At 39.7% G+C, this 19,112-nt stretch overlaps 1 protein-coding gene across 16 annotated transcripts in view; it reads left to right on the forward strand.

Annotated features, from left to right (window-relative positions):
- ppm1ba (protein phosphatase, Mg2+/Mn2+ dependent, 1Ba) overlaps positions 1–19,112 on the forward strand; it is a 187,381-nt gene that overhangs the window by 157,323 nt on the left and 10,946 nt on the right. For 15 of the 16 annotated variants that reach the window (XM_069931073.1, XM_069931069.1, XM_069931068.1 and 12 more), the window contains 2 exons: positions 5,298–5,409; positions 12,542–12,599. In XM_069931073.1, coding sequence (XP_069787174.1) covers positions 5,298–5,409; positions 12,542–12,599 — 170 coding nt within the window. The remainder of the gene's footprint in view (positions 1–5,297; positions 5,410–12,541; positions 12,600–19,112) is intronic. The other variant, XM_069931081.1, reaches the window with a different exon arrangement.

Genomic DNA, 19,112 nt, shown 5'->3' on the forward strand with positions numbered 1-19,112 from the left:
ATAAACTCTACTACTTGCATATGATGCATAACACTATTTCTTGCATAAATCTCATGTTATATTCATGTAATGATAGATTTTGCAAACATTTGGAAAGACATGTTGATTAGGGACAGTCAGCATGGCCTTGTGCAGAGCAAGTTATGTCTTATAAATGTCATCCTGCTTTAAGGAGATGACAAAGGTGTTTGATGGTAGAGTACTGGATGTTACTTGCATGAATTTTAGTAGGGCATTTGATGAGCTTTTTCATTGTAAGCCGATCCAGAAGGTAAAGTTGCATGTGATCCACTGTGAAATTATAGTCTGGATTCAGAATCAGGTAGTACAATAAAGATGGTTGTGATTGAAGGGTGTTCCTCTGGCTTGAAGTCTCGGTGCTGGGACTTCTGTTCTTTATGACGGATCTAAATTATTAGGATTTTTAAAAAGTAGATGGGCTAATTGCTAAGTTTGCAGATGACAGAGGTCGGTGGAGTTGTGCTCAGGGCCATCAAAGGATACATCATGCACAGTAAAAGTAGACCCCCCCTTTATTTTTGGCCCTGACCACCCACCCATCTGAACACCCATCGCCCCCACTGCAAACCCTCACCCTGGCTATCCACCTATCCGAGCTCCCAAAGCACCAGCTGTCTGCCCATCCGAGCTCCCAACGACCTGGCTGCCTGCGCCTCCACATTCCTGGCTGCTCCGCACTCCCAACACCTTGTACAACGCAGGTACTTGCTGCTGTCAAAGTTGTTAGTATCTGTCTAAAAGTTAACCCCACAAATTTGACCTGAATATCTTGATCCTCAAAATTGACAATTACATGAGTATATAAAATGTTTAAATAAATATTGTTATTGAATAAATATTAGAGTCATGGAGGAAGGATTTGTATGATCAGTTCATCAGTCATTTAGCGGTCTGTAGGAAGAAGCTGTTTCTCAGCCAGGTGATTCTGTCTCTAATACTCTAGTATCTCTTTCCTGATGCGTGTGCAGGATGGAAAGGGTCCTCACTGATTTTGCGAGCTCTCTTTAGACAATGATCCCAGTAAGCCACGTCGATGGGGTAGAGGGAGACCCCAGCGATTCTCTATCGCTTTTATGTTCTTTTGGATTGATATCTGATGTGATGTTCTTCAGCAACTGTGTCACACTGTGATGCAGCTGGCCAAGACACTGTTGACAGGATGGTGGCTGTAGCCTTGCCTGCCTCAGTCTTCTCAGTAAGCTCAGTCACTGTTGCGCCTTTCTGACAAGTGAGATGTTATTGTGTCCAGGATAGGTCACTTCTTAAGTGCTCTCTGAGAAACTTGGTGCTTTCTACTCTTTCCACTACTGAGCTATTAATGTATTGTGGAGTGAGGTCGTCCCTAGACCTCCTGAAGTCCACAATCATCTCCTTTGTTTTGTCCATGTTGAGACTAAGGTTGTTATTCTTGCACCATTTCACAAGATTTTGCACCTTTTTAGTGCGCCTCGTCATTGTTGCTGATGTGTCATTACCGTTGTGTCATCTGCAAACTTGATGAGTCTGGTGTTGCAGTCACAGGGCAGCAGGGTAAGCTCACCAGTGCTCAGTGTAATTATGCTTGATGTTCTGCTGCCAACCCGAACAAGCTGTGGCCTTTCTATGTTCAGGAAGGGAAATAGAGATAATCCAGAAATGTATCTGCCAGTGAGCCTCACATCAGTGGTTGGAAGCTGTGTGAGAGGATGCATAGAATACAGGTTAGTACAGCACAAGAACAGACTCTTCGGTCTATGCAAAATCTGATGCCAAATTAAAATAAACTCTACTGCTTGCATATGATGCATAACACTATTCCTTGCATAAATCTCATGTTATATTTGTGTAATGATAGATTTTGCAAACATTTGGAAAGACATGTTGATTAGGGACAGTTAGTTAGATGTGTCAGGTGTTGCACTTTGGGAGCTCAAATGTAAGGGGAAAATATACAAATAATGGGAGGCCTCTAGATACCATATATGTAAAATGGCATCTTGGAGTTCACATCCATAACTCCCTGCTAGTAGATAAGCTTGCCTAAATTGATTGGGGCATTGAGTACAAGAGTGAGGAAATCCTTTTGGAGCTGTATAAAACTTTGGTTAGTCTGCATTTGTTGTATAATGTGCAATTCGTGTTACCTCATGACAGGAAGAATATGACGACTTTGGAAAGTGCACATAGAAGTTTAACAGATGCATTCTTGATTAGAGGGCATAAACCAAAAAGAATAGGTTGGACAAACTTGTTGTTTTCTCTGAAGTGTTTAAGGCTGAAGGGAGAGATGATAGAAGTTTATAAAATTGTGAAGGACATTGACACGGTAGACGGAATTTTTTTTTTGCCTAGGGTGAAAATGTCGAGTATTAGAGCACATGCATTGAAGGTGGGAGGCAAAACATTTAAGGAGATGAGGGACAAGATCTTTATGCAAAGTTTAGTGCCTGGAAAAAGTTGCCAGGGTGATGGTGAAAGCAGACACAATAGTGGCGTTTAAGAGCCTTCGAAGTTGATTTATGCAGGGAATGGAGGAGTATAGATTCTGTGCATGTAGAAAAAAATTTGTTTTAATTGGGCATGTGTTTGGTAATGTAGACATCTTGGGTCGCAGGGCATGTTCCTGTCCTATGTTCGATGTTCTGTTGGCAGTTCTCAACTTCCTCTCTTTACCACTCCAGCTGCTAAATAGGAAAAGCTCATTGTGTTTTTAAGTTGTGTGGTATATTTATCTGATTGGACAATTGTAAAATGTAATTTGGTGTCATAGTGATATTCATTAACTTTTAGATTTTTTCTCATCTTGGCTAATTACATGAGCTGCATGCTCATTTATGTTCACTGGTTTCAAATTTATGTGAATGTGCATTTCAAGAGCTTTGTTTTAAATGCCTTCTGAAAGTAAACTGGTTTTTAATTGATAATCAAAGTAAGATCAAACAATAACTTGGTGAATACAGGATGTCCTTAAGGTCATACATACATGGAGCGTATCATAGGTAGAATGAGCCATTTGGAACGAACAGATGCTCAGTGTCCTTGACCTCCCTCTGAATGACATTGTCCAAGTACATTTGGTAGCGTAACGAGTTGTGGGGCCAGATAGATGTGTAAGTATCCCTCATCCATAGGACAGTTGTAGCCATGCCTTTGCTTAATGTTCATTTATTTGAAAATGACTGTTAACCAGCACTGAACATTGGGTAGTTTTAATTATTTTCAATTTTTAACTATTTCAACTATTTTGTGAAGTACATGTTTTAAATATTTATTTTTGTTTGATCAATGGGGAGCTGTAAGTCAGTCATGAGGGCATTATTTGTGCAGAAGATTAGTTCCTGCTACCAACTTTGCTTTCTGAATCGCTGCATAAGTGAGACCAGTAAATGCTACATTTACCTCAGGTGATCAGTATCCTAACATAATCAGCCCAGTGTTGCCTCATCCTTTGTGCAGACCAAACAACCAACTTCTGAACAGGATATCCCTTGGGGTTACCTTGAAGTTTGATCTTGTTTGTTAAAAGGTGTTAAATATTTAAATGAAGTCATTTCACTTGTACCTTGTGTACATTTAGAATTCCATCAGATCCTCCTTGTAAATCATTTTTGGGTTCAAGTGACTGATTTTGTGTTTAAGGTTAACTACAGGTGCCTAACCTTTTATCAGGAATTGTCGGGATTAGACACCTGCCATTATTCAGAATCTTCCAGATTTCAGAATCATTTTGATTTAAGCAAATGCCTCACACCTACCCCCCACTCACCCTGCCCCAAACCGGGCCACTGCCAGACTATGGCACCCTAGGCCAGGCTGAGCGTGGGCAGGGTTTGACATGCGCAGTACAGGAGGCTCTCGTCCAGCACGATGGTCAGGTGGAGGTCGGACATGACGGGGTGGCCCAGGAGCTCAGCCACAAAGGCTGGTCAGAGCTGGTGGCCAAGCAGTGGAGAAGGCCAGACACTAGGTGCAGAGCTGCACTCCAGAGGAGTGGGCTGTCAAGGCATTGGAGCCGAGCGCCAGTGGCTTTCAGGCCCTCTATAAGCTCGTTGGGATGGCCTTCAGGCACACCCCAGCAATGCCGTCTGTCATCCCCTCCCAAAAAAAAACACCTGATGTGGCTGCAGGGGTGCACTGCTGCCAAGCCTGGAGTTTACAGAGTGCCACACCAGATTGTGGCAATGGCTCAATGCGGGAGCAATGGCTGCTTTCATTACCCTTAATTCCCCCATGTTCCCACTCTACCAGTGCCAGAGCAGTTCCAGCTGCTTGGAGGATTTGGGGTAAGGAAGATAGTCATTGCTCCACATTGATCCAGCTTCAATCTGCTTCTCTCCCATTGGGGACTGAGAGTTACCTTTCCACTGAAGGTGAGAGAAAGTGGCCCATGGGGGTGGGGACGATGGGGACTTGGGTGGGGGGGGGAATTTATTATGGGAAATTAACATTACTTATACGTAATGTCATCTACCGAAAAAAGTGCCAGTTTTTAGAAGTTGCCAGTTTTCTGAATCCAGATAAAAATGTAAACACCTGTATTTTTTTTATTTATTGAACAAGTGTTAGTAAAGCCCTGTATTTGTGTGGTACTTTATAACATTTTGTTTGCATCCTAAAATGCTCTATTATTTTGAAACCCATTCTGCAATTTCGTAATTAACTTCAAGCTGCATCCTGCACACATGCACATGACTGGCCAACCTATTTTATTGGTGCTATCTCTAGCCATTTTTACACTGAGAAGCCGCATTATTGCAGTATACACAACCTGTCTCTGGAAGCCAGCTTGCTTATTCACACAGAACTGAAAAAAGCTGGCTCTGTGAGTTCAATACACTCCACCGCTGAGACGACCTACCATGGCAGATTGAAGCCGGGTCGGTCTCGAGCCCCCAGTCCACCTTCGATGCTTTCACACAATGCTCAAAAGGCGGATAAAACCCAGCTTTCAAGCACTGATTCTTGGAGATGTTTCTAATCCTCTCCAAGTAATGTCGTGAGGTCTTAACAGCAGAGTACCTTCATTGTGCAACATAATTTAAACTTTGCATTTCTGATGATTTTGTATTTCCTTAACACTGATTCTGGGAGTTGATACTTCAGTGCAACATTTTGTCTTCTGACCCAAATAGAGGATGCATATGCTCCTTTGTACAGGTATCCATAAGTTGGTCATTTGTAGTTTGGGGATGATCTGTACAAGTTTTCAATTTTGTTGCTAGCCCCTCAAAGCGATGGTAAATTTGTAGTTGAAAGACACCTTTAGTTAAATGTATCTTTTTAATCATCAAAACTAGAAATCATGGTGAAACCCAGTGAAGAAGGAATGCCTGATTTGGTTCACGTGATGCGCACACTCTCCATGGAGAACATACCTAATCTTCCCCCAGGAGGAGGCCTTGCGAGCAAGTAAGTATAAAATACGTTTTACAGTACATAAAGTTTATTAATGACATTATAGATAAAACATTTTTTGTGGTTTTATTTTAACTGTCAAATGAATAAAACAACTGGCTGTGGTAAACAAAACTTCAAACGTCTCACACAGTTTCTTAATTGTTTCTGAAATACCGGTAATTATTGTCCAAATCACATTACAGAGTAGCAAATTTCCCTAAATGCACTTGAGACAAAGCCAAACATAGGAGAGAAAGGAAAATCAGGAATACTTAGAATTTTGACAATTGAAAAGGTAACAATGTGTCCTTTTCCAATGGGTATAGAAATTGCATTTGTGTTGGCCGAGATCTTGCTCTCCTCAGATACAGGGATGATTCCAAGGAACTCTAGGATTTTGTAGTAGAACCACAAGCATTACAGCACAGGCCTCTTCAGCCCTTCTAGTCTGTGCCAAACCATTTTTTGTCTAGTCCCACTGACCTTCAACCAGTCTATAACCCTCTGTACCTCTCCCATACATGTACCTGTCCAAATTCCTCTTAAATGTTAAAATTGAGTCTGTTTTACCACTTCAGCTGGAAGCTCGTTCTGTATCCCCACCATTCTAGGTGAAGTTTTCCCTAAACTTTTCCACTTACGCTCTTAACCTATGTTCTCTGGTTTGTATCTCACCTACCCTCAGTGCATTTAGTCTATCCCCTTCATAATTTTAAGTAACTCATCAAATCTCCCCTCATTCTTGAATGCTCCAGGGAATAAAGTCCTAACCTGTTTAACTTGTATTGAATGGCGGAGCAGGCTCGATGGGCTATTTTTGGCCTACTCCTGTTCCTACTTCCTATGTTCCTATAACCTTTCTCTGTAACTCAGTTCCTGAAGTCCAGTCAACATTTCCCAATCTTTTCTACACTCTTTCTATTTTATTGCTATCTTTCATGTCGTTAGGTGACTAGATCTTCACATAAGACTCCAAATTTGGCCTCACCAATGTCATACAACTTTAACATAACATCGCAACTCCTGTACTCAATAATTTGATTTATGAAGGCCAATATGCCAAAAGCTCTTTACAACCCTATTCACTTGTGGCACCGCTTTCGGGGAATTATGTATCTGTATTCCCAGATCCCTCTGTTCTACCGCACTCCTCAGTGCCCTACCATTTACTCTGTATGTCTTTTCTTCATTTGACCTTTCAAAATGCAACACTTTGCACTTGTCTTCATTAAATTCCATCTGCTATTTTTGAGCCCATTTTTTTCAGCTGGTCTAGGTCCCTCTGCAAGCTTTGAAAATCTTCTTTGCTGTCCATAACACCTCCAGTCTTAATATCATCTGCAAACTTGCTGATCCAATTTAATTGATATAGATGGCAAACAACAATGTTCCCAGCACTGATCCCCAAGTATGTAAATATAAATGTCATGTAAATAAGTTAAGGGGAAATAGAATAATCACTAGTTGTAAGTTTGCCCGTTTACTATCAGTGGTTAAAAAAAATTATGAAGGTAAGAATGGAACGCCAAAGAAAATTTATAGGAGCAAATTGTATTTAAATGTGATTTGAATTCCTTGATGAAGTCAGAGTTAGTACATAAGTGATGTGTACATAAACTTTTGAAAGACATTTTAAGTACAATAGCATGTGAGCAAACTCCCCCCCCTTCCCGTGAGCCATATAACACCATGCAGAAAACAGGCCATTTGGCCCTTCTAGTCTGTGCCAAAACATCATTCTGCTAGTCCCATTGACCTGCACTCATTCCATAATCCTCCTGACCTTTCCCATCCATTTATCTATCCTATTTATTCTTAAAACTTAAGAGTGAGCCTGCATTTACCACATCAATTGGCAACTCATTCCACACTGGTTCCACAAATTTTAGTGGCATGATTTCAAGAAGTTGTAGCAGCGTGAATTCAGTATTTGCCGAGGGATATAAAATAAAATTATTGACTGGCTGTGTTTTGGGATGAAGATTACCAAAATTATGTGCATTACTCGAGGTAGAGCTTCATCAGCATCAGTTACCCAAAGTTACCCAAAGTTTGTTTGTAGTTTCATCACAGTTTTGCTAGGAAATCAGTACGTTTTTAAAATTTGTAAATTATGAAGATAGTTATAGAATTCACGCACTCATGAATGTAGTTAAATAAGAACAATCAAGTGAGGTATTTTGATGGAAAGAATGAGGAGAAGGAATCATGCCTAAGCCAGCATTTTTCGATAGAAATAAAATTAACATGTTAGTTAATGAAACGTATCAGATAATCTAATGGAACTTTTAAATAGAAACATGTATGTCTTTTGACCGTCACAATTTTTAAAGGGTCAAAAATCTGGAATTCCTTCTACATATCTATCTGCTTATCTTTTTTATCATTTTTGATATTTTGGAAGGACAGAAAGCTTGGAAAAATTAGAAGAATGGCACTGTGAATAAAGACGATCTTATAATAGAGGGATGATCTAAACTCAGGAATCCAGAATATAGAAGCAATTTGGTTGGAGATAAGTGGGTTCCTGTCTGTTATTTCTTGTGAGAGTAAGGGGACAAATTCATAACTATAATGATAAGATTTTACAGAGTAAGTATGATGGTAGAAATATGGGAACTTGTCAGAAAGGTCTGTGACAATCATGGGTGTTTTTAAACAATTTGTAGAATGTCAAAATTGGATAGGCCATGATAACTTTGATCAGGAATTCATTTGAGTGGTTCTTAGAAGGTTTCTTAGACCAATGTGTTCCAGCACATTCAAGAGCACAGGCCACACAATGCTATGTATTGGGATTAATTCGTCACCTCACTCTGAAGTCATCTTGAAGTAAGTAGCAAGGATCAATATTTTGTACTTTGTCTTTAACGTAGGTTGTAAATAATTGAGGGCCCAGGGGATACCATCGGGACATTTTTGCCATTTACACTATCCCAGTTGAAAAAAGGCCCATTTATTCTGACTGATTTAGATTCACAGTAGCACACATCCCCTGCCCCCTTGAATACCATGATCTCTTATCTACTATCTTTTTGTGTTATCTTATCACATACTTTCTGGACATCCAAATAAACCATGTATTTATCACCTCAACTCCTTGGAGAACTCCAACAAATTTGCCTGATGTAATTTCCCTTTCAGAAAACCATTTTGACTTGTTGACCATGTTATAATCAATTTTCTTCCATCTCTGCTGCTGGTTCTTGGAAAATTCCCAGTCTTTGGCCTTCCATTAGCTCTTGCCACTTTCTTTGCTTTAGTTGTTTTTGTCTCTTGATCTCTTTTGACCAAAGATGGTCCATCAATAACATTGTCCATGAATAAGTGTTGAATCTAAATTATGAGAGTTTATAAAAATGATTTAAAATAAACTAGTAAGCAGGAACAGTTGAGTAATTGGGGAAATTTACAAAAAGTTGTTGTTTATTGCTATTACTGAATAGTGACCACACGATGCTGAAGAAACTCAGCTGATCAAACAGCAAAGATAAAGATGCATAACCAACGTTTCAAAGCATCCATACCTTGATGAGGGGTTCAAGCATGAAATGTTGGCTATATATCTTTGCTACATAAACTATACTGTTGGGCCAGTTGAGTTTCTCCAGCCTTGTGTTTTTATTTCAACCACAGCGTCTGCAGACTTTCATGCTTTACGACTGAATAGTGATATTCTGCCTCAGTTACATGGGGAATTGTTGGAGAAATATTAAATTAACTTACTTATCATGTTTCATACATCTGGCATATTGTATTGATTGCCATATTCATATAATCATGTTAATGAATTGGAAACAGTGCAATGGAAGTTTACCAGAGTGATATCCGGAATGTGTTGATTATCTCATGAGGAAAGATTGGGTAGGCAAATTGATTGAAGCATATTAAATCCTGAGTATATTGACAGGCTAGATGCGGAGGTATTTTCTCTTATGGGAGAATCTAGAACCAGGCATCAAAATTTTAAAATCGGGTTGCCCAGTTAATACAAATGAGAGGAAATTCATTCTTCGAGGATTGTGAATCTTTGGAAATTTGATGTTGCAGCTAGCTGAATAAATGTTTGGGGTACACAAAAGTGTTGGAGGAAGTCAGAACTTGCAGGCAGTCAACGATTTGAGCCTATTGTCAAGAACAATCTGCAGACATCTTCTGTAAAACCACTAATTCCCACAGTTACCTTGACTGCACCTCTTTGAATCCTAACAAGAGACAGGGTGGGATTCTTTCTTCTTAATTCCTCTCTCTGCTGCAACTGCTCCCAACATGAGGCCTTCCATTTCAGGATGTCTGAGATGTCCTCCTTCAGAAAACGTGGCTTCTCTTTTACTGCCATTAACTCAGCCCTCACTCGCATTTCCTCTATTTTCCACACTTTTGCTCTGGCCCATTGTTTCCCCAACCCCCATCTCTCAAATGTCCCCTTACCTATCACCCCTCCAGTCTCCACATCCAACAATTCTTCAATTTTTGCCGCACTCAACGGGATCTCACCATCAGTCACATTTTCCACTTTGTTCCACTCTCTGCTTTCCCTAGGAATTGACTTCAATGCAGACAAGTGTAAGGTGTACATTTTGAAAAGACAAACCAGGGGTGAACATACACGGTAAATGATAGGGCACTGAGGACTGCAGTTGAAGAAAGGGATCTATCTGGGAATACAGATTGATAATTTCCTGAAATCCCTAGTGTCACAAGTAGAAATTATAAAGAGAGCTTTTGACATGTTAGCCTTCAGAAATCAAATAATGAGTATGGGAGTTAGGATGTTATGGTAAAGTTGTAAAAGACATTGGTGAGGCCAAATTTGGAGTATTGTGTGCAGTTTTAGTCACCTAAGGAAAGATTTCAATAAAATTGAAGAGTAGAGGAGATTTACTTAGATGTTGCTGGGACTTGAAGAACTAAGTTACAGGGAAAGGTTAAGGAGGTTAAGACTTTTGTCCCTGGAATGTAGAAAAATAAGGGGAGATTTGAAAAAGGTACACAACATTATGATGGGTATAGATAGAGTAATATGTAAGTCGACTTTTTCCACTGAGGTTAGGTGGCACCAAAGAAAAGGTACAAGGACTGCCTAAAGAAATCTCTTGGTGCCTGCCACATTGACCACCGCCAGTGGGCTGATAACGCCTCAAACCGTGCATCTTGGCGCCTCACAGTTTGGCGGGCAGCAACCTCCTTTGAAGAAGACCGCAGAGCCCACCTCACTGACAAAAGACAAAGGAGGAAAAACCCAACACCCAACCCCAACCCACCAATTTACCGCTGCAACCGTGTCTGCCTGTCCCGCATTGGACTTGTCAGCCACAAATGAGCCTGCAGCTGACGTGGACATTTACCCCCTCCATAAATCTTCGTCCGCGAAGCCAAGCCAAAGAAAAAGAGATAAGATACAACCAGAGGACCTGAGTTAAGGGTGAAAGGCGAGAAGTTTAAAGGAAACATAGGGGGGAATTTTTTTCACTCAGAGTGGTGGGAGTTTGGAAAGTGCTGCCAGCTGAAGTGGTGAATGCAAGCTCAGTTTTAACATTTAAGAATTTGGACAGGTATGTGGATGGGAGGGGTACGGAGGGCTCTGAACTGGGTGCAGGTCAGTGAGATTAGGCAGAATAATAGTTTGGCACAGAATAGAAGGCCTATATAAGGCCTGTTTTCCGTGCTCCATTGTCTATATAAGGCCTGTTTTCCGTGCTCCATTGTTCTGAAGTTCCTTGACTCCCTCATCTACTCATTCCTTCCCACCAGTTGTCCCCTTGGTATGTACACTTGTGAACACAAGAAGTGCACTTGCACTTACACTGCCTCCCTCATCATTATTCAGGGCCCCAAACAGTCCCTTTTGGTGAAACAACACCTGACTCTGTTGGAGTCATATGCCACATTCAGCGCTCCTGATGCGGTGGCCTCCGCATCAGGGAGACTCGATGGAAACTACGAGATTGTTTCGTTGACTACCTTCATTCTGTTCACTACAATGGCAAGGACCTCCCAGTGGCCAACCATTTTAATTACCCACACAATTTCCACACCCACATCTGTTCATGGTCTTAGTATTGCAAAATTGAGACCATCCACAAATTGGAGAAACAATGGCTTGTATTTTTACCTGGACATACGTAATTAACATCAACTCATCCAATTTCTGTTAATCCTGTCCACTGGTTCTCTTTTTCCTGTTCCCTCTGTCACCCTTCTTCCAGTTCCCTTCATTCTCTATCAGAGAGCTACTCTTCATCACCTTTACCCTCTCCTTGTATCACTTCTCAATTTTCTGTTCTACCCTCTGACCTGTATCCACTTCTCTTACCTGTAAGCTCCCTCCGGTCTTCTCCCCACCTTTTTCAGACATCTGCTTGTATTTCCACATTCCTGGAAATGTGACTCAGGCCCAAAATATTGATTGCCTTTTACTTCCTATGGATGCTGGATGACCTGCTGAGTTCTCCAGCAGTTTTGTGTATTGCACTTTATAATCAAAGTTGAGATTTCCTTGTCAGTAGCATCTACCATTTTCTGCCATTTCATGGCTCATTGGGCTACAGTTTTAAGGTTACCTTTTATCCTAGTTCTGAAATGATGTCTTTGTGTGGGTTTTCTATAGTTGCTTGGCCAAGCTTATCTTGTCCATAATAGTCATCTTTCTCCATTGATTTTCTTCTTATTAAACTGAATCTCCCAAGTTCACTATTTTGTCTAATGCTAAATATTGTCAACCATTCTTTGAACTTGTGTACTATTTCCCACCCCATTAAATCTCCTGTTGTCACGCTTTTCAGTACTGATCTAACTGGTAGAAAGAAGTGCAGTAAGGGGTGAATCATTATTTTCATTTTATATGTAAAATGAAATCAGGATCAATCTGTTTCAGACTGAAGTCAAGCACCTACTCAATCTTCAAATACATGTACCTTTTTCTCTGATATTTATAATGGGGAGAAATGACTGCTGGTAATTAATGGAATATGAAAAATAATTTTATTCATGTTTTAACTATGAAATTTCCATTAAACTAAATTTATTGGCTAATTACCTGTTTATATTTTGAAAGAAGAAATGCTCCTAGTTTATAAAGATGCTTAATTTCTTTGCAAGTGATAGAAAAAAAAGTTTGTTTGTGTTTCTGTGATCCCTTTAGACGCAGTGTGATTGAAGCTGTTTATAATAGACTGAATCCACACAGGGAAGATGATGGGGTGAGCTTTAATTTTGCATGTATATACTGTTTTTTTGCACAAAACGGATGTAAGATTTTGCTCCATATGTGCATACAAAACTGACTGTGATGTATTTTTTTTATTTTATGAATGTTTAAGCAAAGGTTTTGCTTGGAGTAAAGTTCTCTTTGATAATGGTACTGATACATAGCCTTGTCATGCAGCAATATAAGCAATTTGGGCCAGCAGAAATATTTTGGGCATAAATTCTACATTTTTTATGGGAACTGAATTATTTCAAAATGTGTAAGCACATTCTAATTAATTGGTTAAAGTGTACTCCATTAAAATGTTGGAAGATATTGAAGATAACTATTATTTTGAAAATTTGTGGGAAAAAAATAAAGTGCAAGAAGTCAATATTTTAAAAAAAAATTTTGATGAATTATGCTCATCAAGATCAATGAATCTAAGGAAGGGGAAACTTCTCCCATTTCTGGTACCTTGCTTTCGCTTGCATAAATTCTTGAAATCATATTTTTGGCTGGATGCAGTGAGAAACATCCTTGATCTGGTACATAACTTAAAACATCCCAAAACCCTTTGTATTATGGATCCTAAAAATTAGATTGCTAAGTGGCATCATCTTGTGGGCCACTTCGATTTAAGAACTTTGGTGGAAACAGTTTAAACTTACACTTCCAAATTGTGTTACAATTCGTGTAACAGTGTCAAAAGAACAATCTTGTCTGCCACAGTAATTAGACTGTAAAACAAGATCTGTTGGAGGTGCTCAGCAAGTGAGGCAGCATCTGTGGAGAGCGAAACGGATGTTCCTTCAGTAGAAATTATGACAGATAGAAAACTTTGCTGCAGAGTTTTCAATTATTAAAACTTCAAACAAAGTTTTATTTTGAACTTTATAATCAGTCTTTAGATATTGTGGCTCCTGTTTGGAAAAAGAAAGAAGCAGCTGAAATTAACATGTTACTTAAGGACTACAATGACAAATGAGGGCACTATAGGCCATTGAGTGTAACATCATAAGGTTCTGGAGAGGATTCTAAGAGACAGGATCTTAGTATTTTGAATGGCAAGGAGTGATTAGGATAGTCAGCATGCTTTTATGCATGAAAATTTGTGGCTCACAAATTGGATTGAGTATTTGAAGAAGATCAGGAGGATGCCAAAGGCAAGGCATGTTGTGTACATGGACCAGCAAGGTCTTTCACAAGGTCCCAAGTGGTCCAGATGTTTGGATCATGAGGGACCCATGGTGCATGAGCCTTTTGGATGCAAAGTTGGCTTGTTGTTTGGAGTCAGGGAGTGGCTGTGGAGGGTTCTTTTTCACGATTGAAAGCCTGTGAACAGCAGGGTAATGCAGTGGGTTTTGCTATTGCTCATTGTCTATGCCTAATGATATGGATGACCGTTTTTTTGGCATGTTTAGTAGGTTCATGGATGGCAATAAAATTGGAAGTAAAGTAAACAGTGAAGAAAGTTGTCTTAAGATTTATATTAAGATTCAGATCAACTCTTAAGTGGGCCAAAGGATGGCAGATGGAATTTTTTAACAAAGTGTGAGGCTTTTCATTTTGGGAAGTTAAACCAGGGCAGAACTTTTCAGGACCCTTCCAATTACTCTGTGAGTGTAGTGGAACTGAGAAACATATGGGTGCTCTTAAAGCGATGGATATAAGCAAACAAAGTAGTGAAAAAAGATGTTTAGCACGGTAATTTTCATCAGTCAGTGAATTGACTACTGAAATTGGGATGTCACGTTACAACCGTACACAACATCGGTGCAACTCCACTTGGAATACTGTGTTATAGAATTAAACAGCATGGAAGGTGGCTCACCAACCCAACTTGTCATGCACAAGATTCTGGCCTACTTTAGGCCCATTTGCCCACATTCGGACCATCCTGCTCCAACTCCCTTTCATTCATGTCATAATCCAAAAGTTTCTTAAAGGAAACTACCTTGCCTTCCTCCACCACTTTGTCTGGGAGCTCATTCCAAATGCCACTACCCTCTGAGTCAAGATATTTCTCCTCATATTCTTTCTAAATACCATCCCCACAACCTTATAATTGTGCCCCCTCGTCTTCGATTATTCTACTTGAAACAGATTGTCGTGATCGATTATTCTACTTGAAACAGATTGTCGTGATTTCACCCCATCCGTGCCCCTCACCATCTCAAAAAGATCCCCTCTCAACCTCTTGTGCTCTAAGGAAAACAAGCCTTGATTTTTCAGTCTCTCGCAATAACTTAGTTTACTTCATCCTGCCAACATCTTTGTAAACATCTGTACCCTTTCCAACTTTATAATATGCTCCCGATAGCTAAGGAAACAAGTGTACACACAATATTCTAAGTGTGATCTCACTGATGTACAACTTCACCGTGAAATCGCAACTCTTGTATTCAGTGCCCTTTAAGAACTTTGGTGGAAACAGTTTAAGCTTGCACTTCTAAGTTGTATTCGAATTCAGGTAACAATGTCAAGAGTCCTAAATGCACTTCTCTGTCCATCGGTGCTGTAATCTTTTAAGAGCTATGAACCTTAATCGCTAGGTGCCTCTGCTCCATAACACTCTTTAGGGCACTGTCATAACAGAGTAAATCCTACCATGTTCAATTTACCTAAATGGAATACCTTGCACTTCAAATTGCACTGCATTGTCATTCCTTAATCCAGTTTTCATTCTGATCTAGATCCCACTACAAATCCAGGTAACCTTCACTGACCACCATAGCACATATTTTTATAACATAAAATATATAACATAACAATTACAGCACGGAAACAGGCCATTAGGCCCTTCTAGTCCGCACCGAACCAAACACCCCTTTCTAGTCCCACCTCCCTGCACAATGCCCATAACCCTCCATCTTCTTCTCATCCATATACCTGTCCAACCTTTTCTTAAATAATACAATTGATTCCGCCGCCACTATTTCTCCCGGAAGCTCATTCCACACGGCTACCACTCTCTGAGTAAAGAAGTTCCCCCTCATGTTACCTCTAAACCTCTGCCCCTTAATTCTTAACTCATGTCCTCTTGTTTTAATCTTTCCTCCTCTTAACGGAAATAGTCTATCCACATCTACTCTGTCTATCCCTTTCATAATCTTAAATACTTCTATCAAATCCCTTCTCAACCTTCTACGCTCCAAAGAATAAAGACCTAATCTGTCCAATCTCTCCCTATACTCTAGATGCTTAAACCTAGGTAACATTCTGGTAAACCTTCTCTGCACTCTCTCCACTCTGTTTATATCCTTCCTATAATTAGGCGACCAGAACTGCACACAGAACTCCAAATTAGGCTGCATGACTCAACACATAGCTGCCCATCATGATCCATATTCTTTCCCTCATAACTATTTTGTTTTTAGTATACTTTTAGCCCTCCTTATTTCCCTCCAAGGGATTTCCTTGAACCTGTCTGCCTCTACAGGATATATGCCTCCTTTTTCTTTCTGATCTGTGCCTCTATTCTATATCTCTCGATAACAAGGGTTCCTTTAACTTGTCATTCCTACCCTTTCCTGGGAATGTTAATCCTGGATCTTCCTGATCACAATTAAACACCTCCTATTTCGCAGTTGTGCTCATGCTCTCAACATTTGCATCCAGTCAACTTTTGTGAACTCCTGCCTAATGATATCAAAATTGGTGTTGGCTAAATTTAGGATTCAATTTGAGGAACAGTGTTATCTTTTTCCATAATTATCTTGAATTTAATAATCCCTCTCTCTCTCCATCTTGGATCCCAACCCCCGACAGATTAGTTTAAAGCTTCCTGGATGAATCTAGCAAATCACCCTGCCACAATATTGATTCCCCTCTCGTTCAGGTGCAGCATTTCTGGTCACCTTGCTAGAAAGATGTCATTAAACTGGAAAGGACGCTGATGAAATTCACAAAGATATTACTAGGAGTGGAGAGCTTGAGTTATAACGATACATTGGCACTTTGTGTAGGAGGCTTTTTCTCAAGGTAGGGGAGTCTAAAACCTGAGGGCATAGATTTAAGGTGAAAGATTTACAGGGACTTGAGTGACAAACTTCACACAGTGGTAGTTACGTGGAACAAACTGCCAGCGGAAGTGGTAGAGCTCAGTACATTTGTGGCTTTTACACAAGTTTATGGATAGGAAAGGTTTTAGAGGGTTACAAACAGTGCAGGCAAATGGGATGAACTCAGGTGAGCAATTTGATCAATGAGGATAATATTTGGCTGAAGAGCCAATTTATGTGCTCCATGAGCCAGAATTCCTTTTTCCCTAACTACTAAACATAATTATGTGGTCAGAAGTGGTTGGTATTCAAAAATATTTGAATAATATTGAATCCTCTTTGACTCAACTTAGTTAATGAAGCTGGAGAATCAGAAACTTCAGATAATGGAATATGAATCTAATACAATCTGATTAATGAATCTGCAGTCTTGATTCAACATATTTTTCTCTCACTGATGCTACTTGACCCACTGAGTTCCTCCAGCAGATTGTGTTTAACAGCTAATGAAACTGTTATGCTTGTATTCAACAAGGTTCTGATTATCTGTATCAAGGAGATACAAATAGATAATCTTCAGGGCTTTTGCCCTCATTCATTCATCCAGCACCACCATTCTTATCATTCAGTCTTTATGGATTTCTACTTTACACTGGCTATCTCCCCTTCACACTCTCAGTCCTGATGCAGGGTCTCAAACTAAAACATCAACTGTCCATTTACCTCCACAAATGCTGCCTGATCTTTCAAGTTCTTCAGTACCTCCACCAGATTGTTTTTTGCCATGAACTTTTTTGCTATTTCTTCCATGCGAAAGTCAGAGTTGAACAAACATACGGACTCTTCAGCCTGTCATGTCCATGCTGATCATTTTGCCCATGTATACTCATCTATTTGTCCACTATAGGTCTATTTTCTTTTATTTCTTGTCTGTCTAATTACATTTTAAACAAAGCAATTGTATCTAAATCCAACACCACCTCTAGGAGCACATTGCCAATATCAACCACTCTTGGGGGGTGGGGGAGGGGGGAGGAGAAGAGGAAACAAACTTTCCCCTTTAAAATTCTTCCCACTCATCTTGATTCCTATGCCTTTTTAAAATGCCTACCAAAAAGAAAAAAGGTTTTGACTACCAATTCAATCGTATTATTTTATATATCTCTGTTAGGTCACTTTTCAGCCTCCTTCACTTGAGGGAAAACAAGCTCAGCTTATACAATCTCTCCCCATAACTAAAGTCCTACATCCAGGTAATATTACCGTCCATATAGTGTTTTGTAATATAAAATAATGTCCCAACGTTTATATTTTCTCCTCTAACCATATTCTATCCTCTGACTTGCATCCCATCTTCAACTGATGTGGCCACTTTCAGGGAACTATGGATAAACCACAGTGTCTTTTTGTTCATCAACATTCCTTAGTGCTGTATCATTTATTTTACATGTTTAACTTCCCAAAATGTATCAACTTTCCCTTTGATCCAAATCCTGCTGTAGCCTTAGACAACATTCACTACCCATATCACCACTATTTATTTTGTCATCTGCAAACTTGTTAATCATGCCTCCTCCTACATTTGCAACCCAAATTGTGGATTGCCAACAGCAAGGGTCTCAGTGCTGATCCCTATGAAACATTTCTGGCCACAATCTTCCAATCAGAAAAGCATCCTTCCACGACAACCCTCTGCTTCTTATCACCAAATCAATTTTGGATCCCCTTGGCCAGTTTACATTGGATCGCAAGTGCCTTAACCTTCCGAACTAGCCTACTGTGTGATCTTTAGCTCTTATCCCTGCTGCTCTTCATAAATAACAGTTCAACACTGGCATCTAACTTGTGGGTAGCAAAATGGCAAACATCTTTGCTGTTTTTCCCCTTGTTTTACAGACCACGCTGCAATAGATTCTATCAGGCCCATTGACCTCCCTGTGAGCATTGCACTTAATCCTTCGTCCTCAATACTGCCCTGCTCCTTTTTCATACTCCTTGGTGCTTGTTTTTTTTTTAACATCTGAAACATGAACTCTTTTTCTCTCTCCTCAGATGCTTCATGATCTGTTAAGTATTTTCAACATTTGTTTTTTTATTTCATCTTTTGAATACTTTTTTGCTTCAAAATTATTAGTAATTTTATTTTTGATTTCCCACCACTTACATTAAAATGTAGTTGTTTGATTTGGACTGATGTAGGGTCTCTACTTGAACTATCAACAATACCTCCGAGTTCCTCCAATTTGTTGCTTGATTTAATCTTGCACCAATTTCCAATTCTCCATTACAACAGCAGTACTGATGCTTGAAAGATTTATGGCCAGTATCTCAGCAGTTTCCCTCTTGTGTCCATGCGATTATTTTTTAAATTCATTTTTAAGTTCAACTATCCTTTCTAGTTTCTCCTCTGTCAATTTTTAATTCGGTGTCTGGCCAACATTTTATTTTGCTGAAGATTCAGCAGCATTCATGGTTATGACTGGGTTCTGTTCCTGAGAGTTGTGTGTAATTTGAATCGTTTG

The sequence above is a fragment of the Narcine bancroftii genome, chromosome 4, assembly GCF_036971445.1.
Source record: "Narcine bancroftii isolate sNarBan1 chromosome 4, sNarBan1.hap1, whole genome shotgun sequence".
NCBI lineage: Eukaryota > Metazoa > Chordata > Chondrichthyes > Torpediniformes > Narcinidae > Narcine > Narcine bancroftii.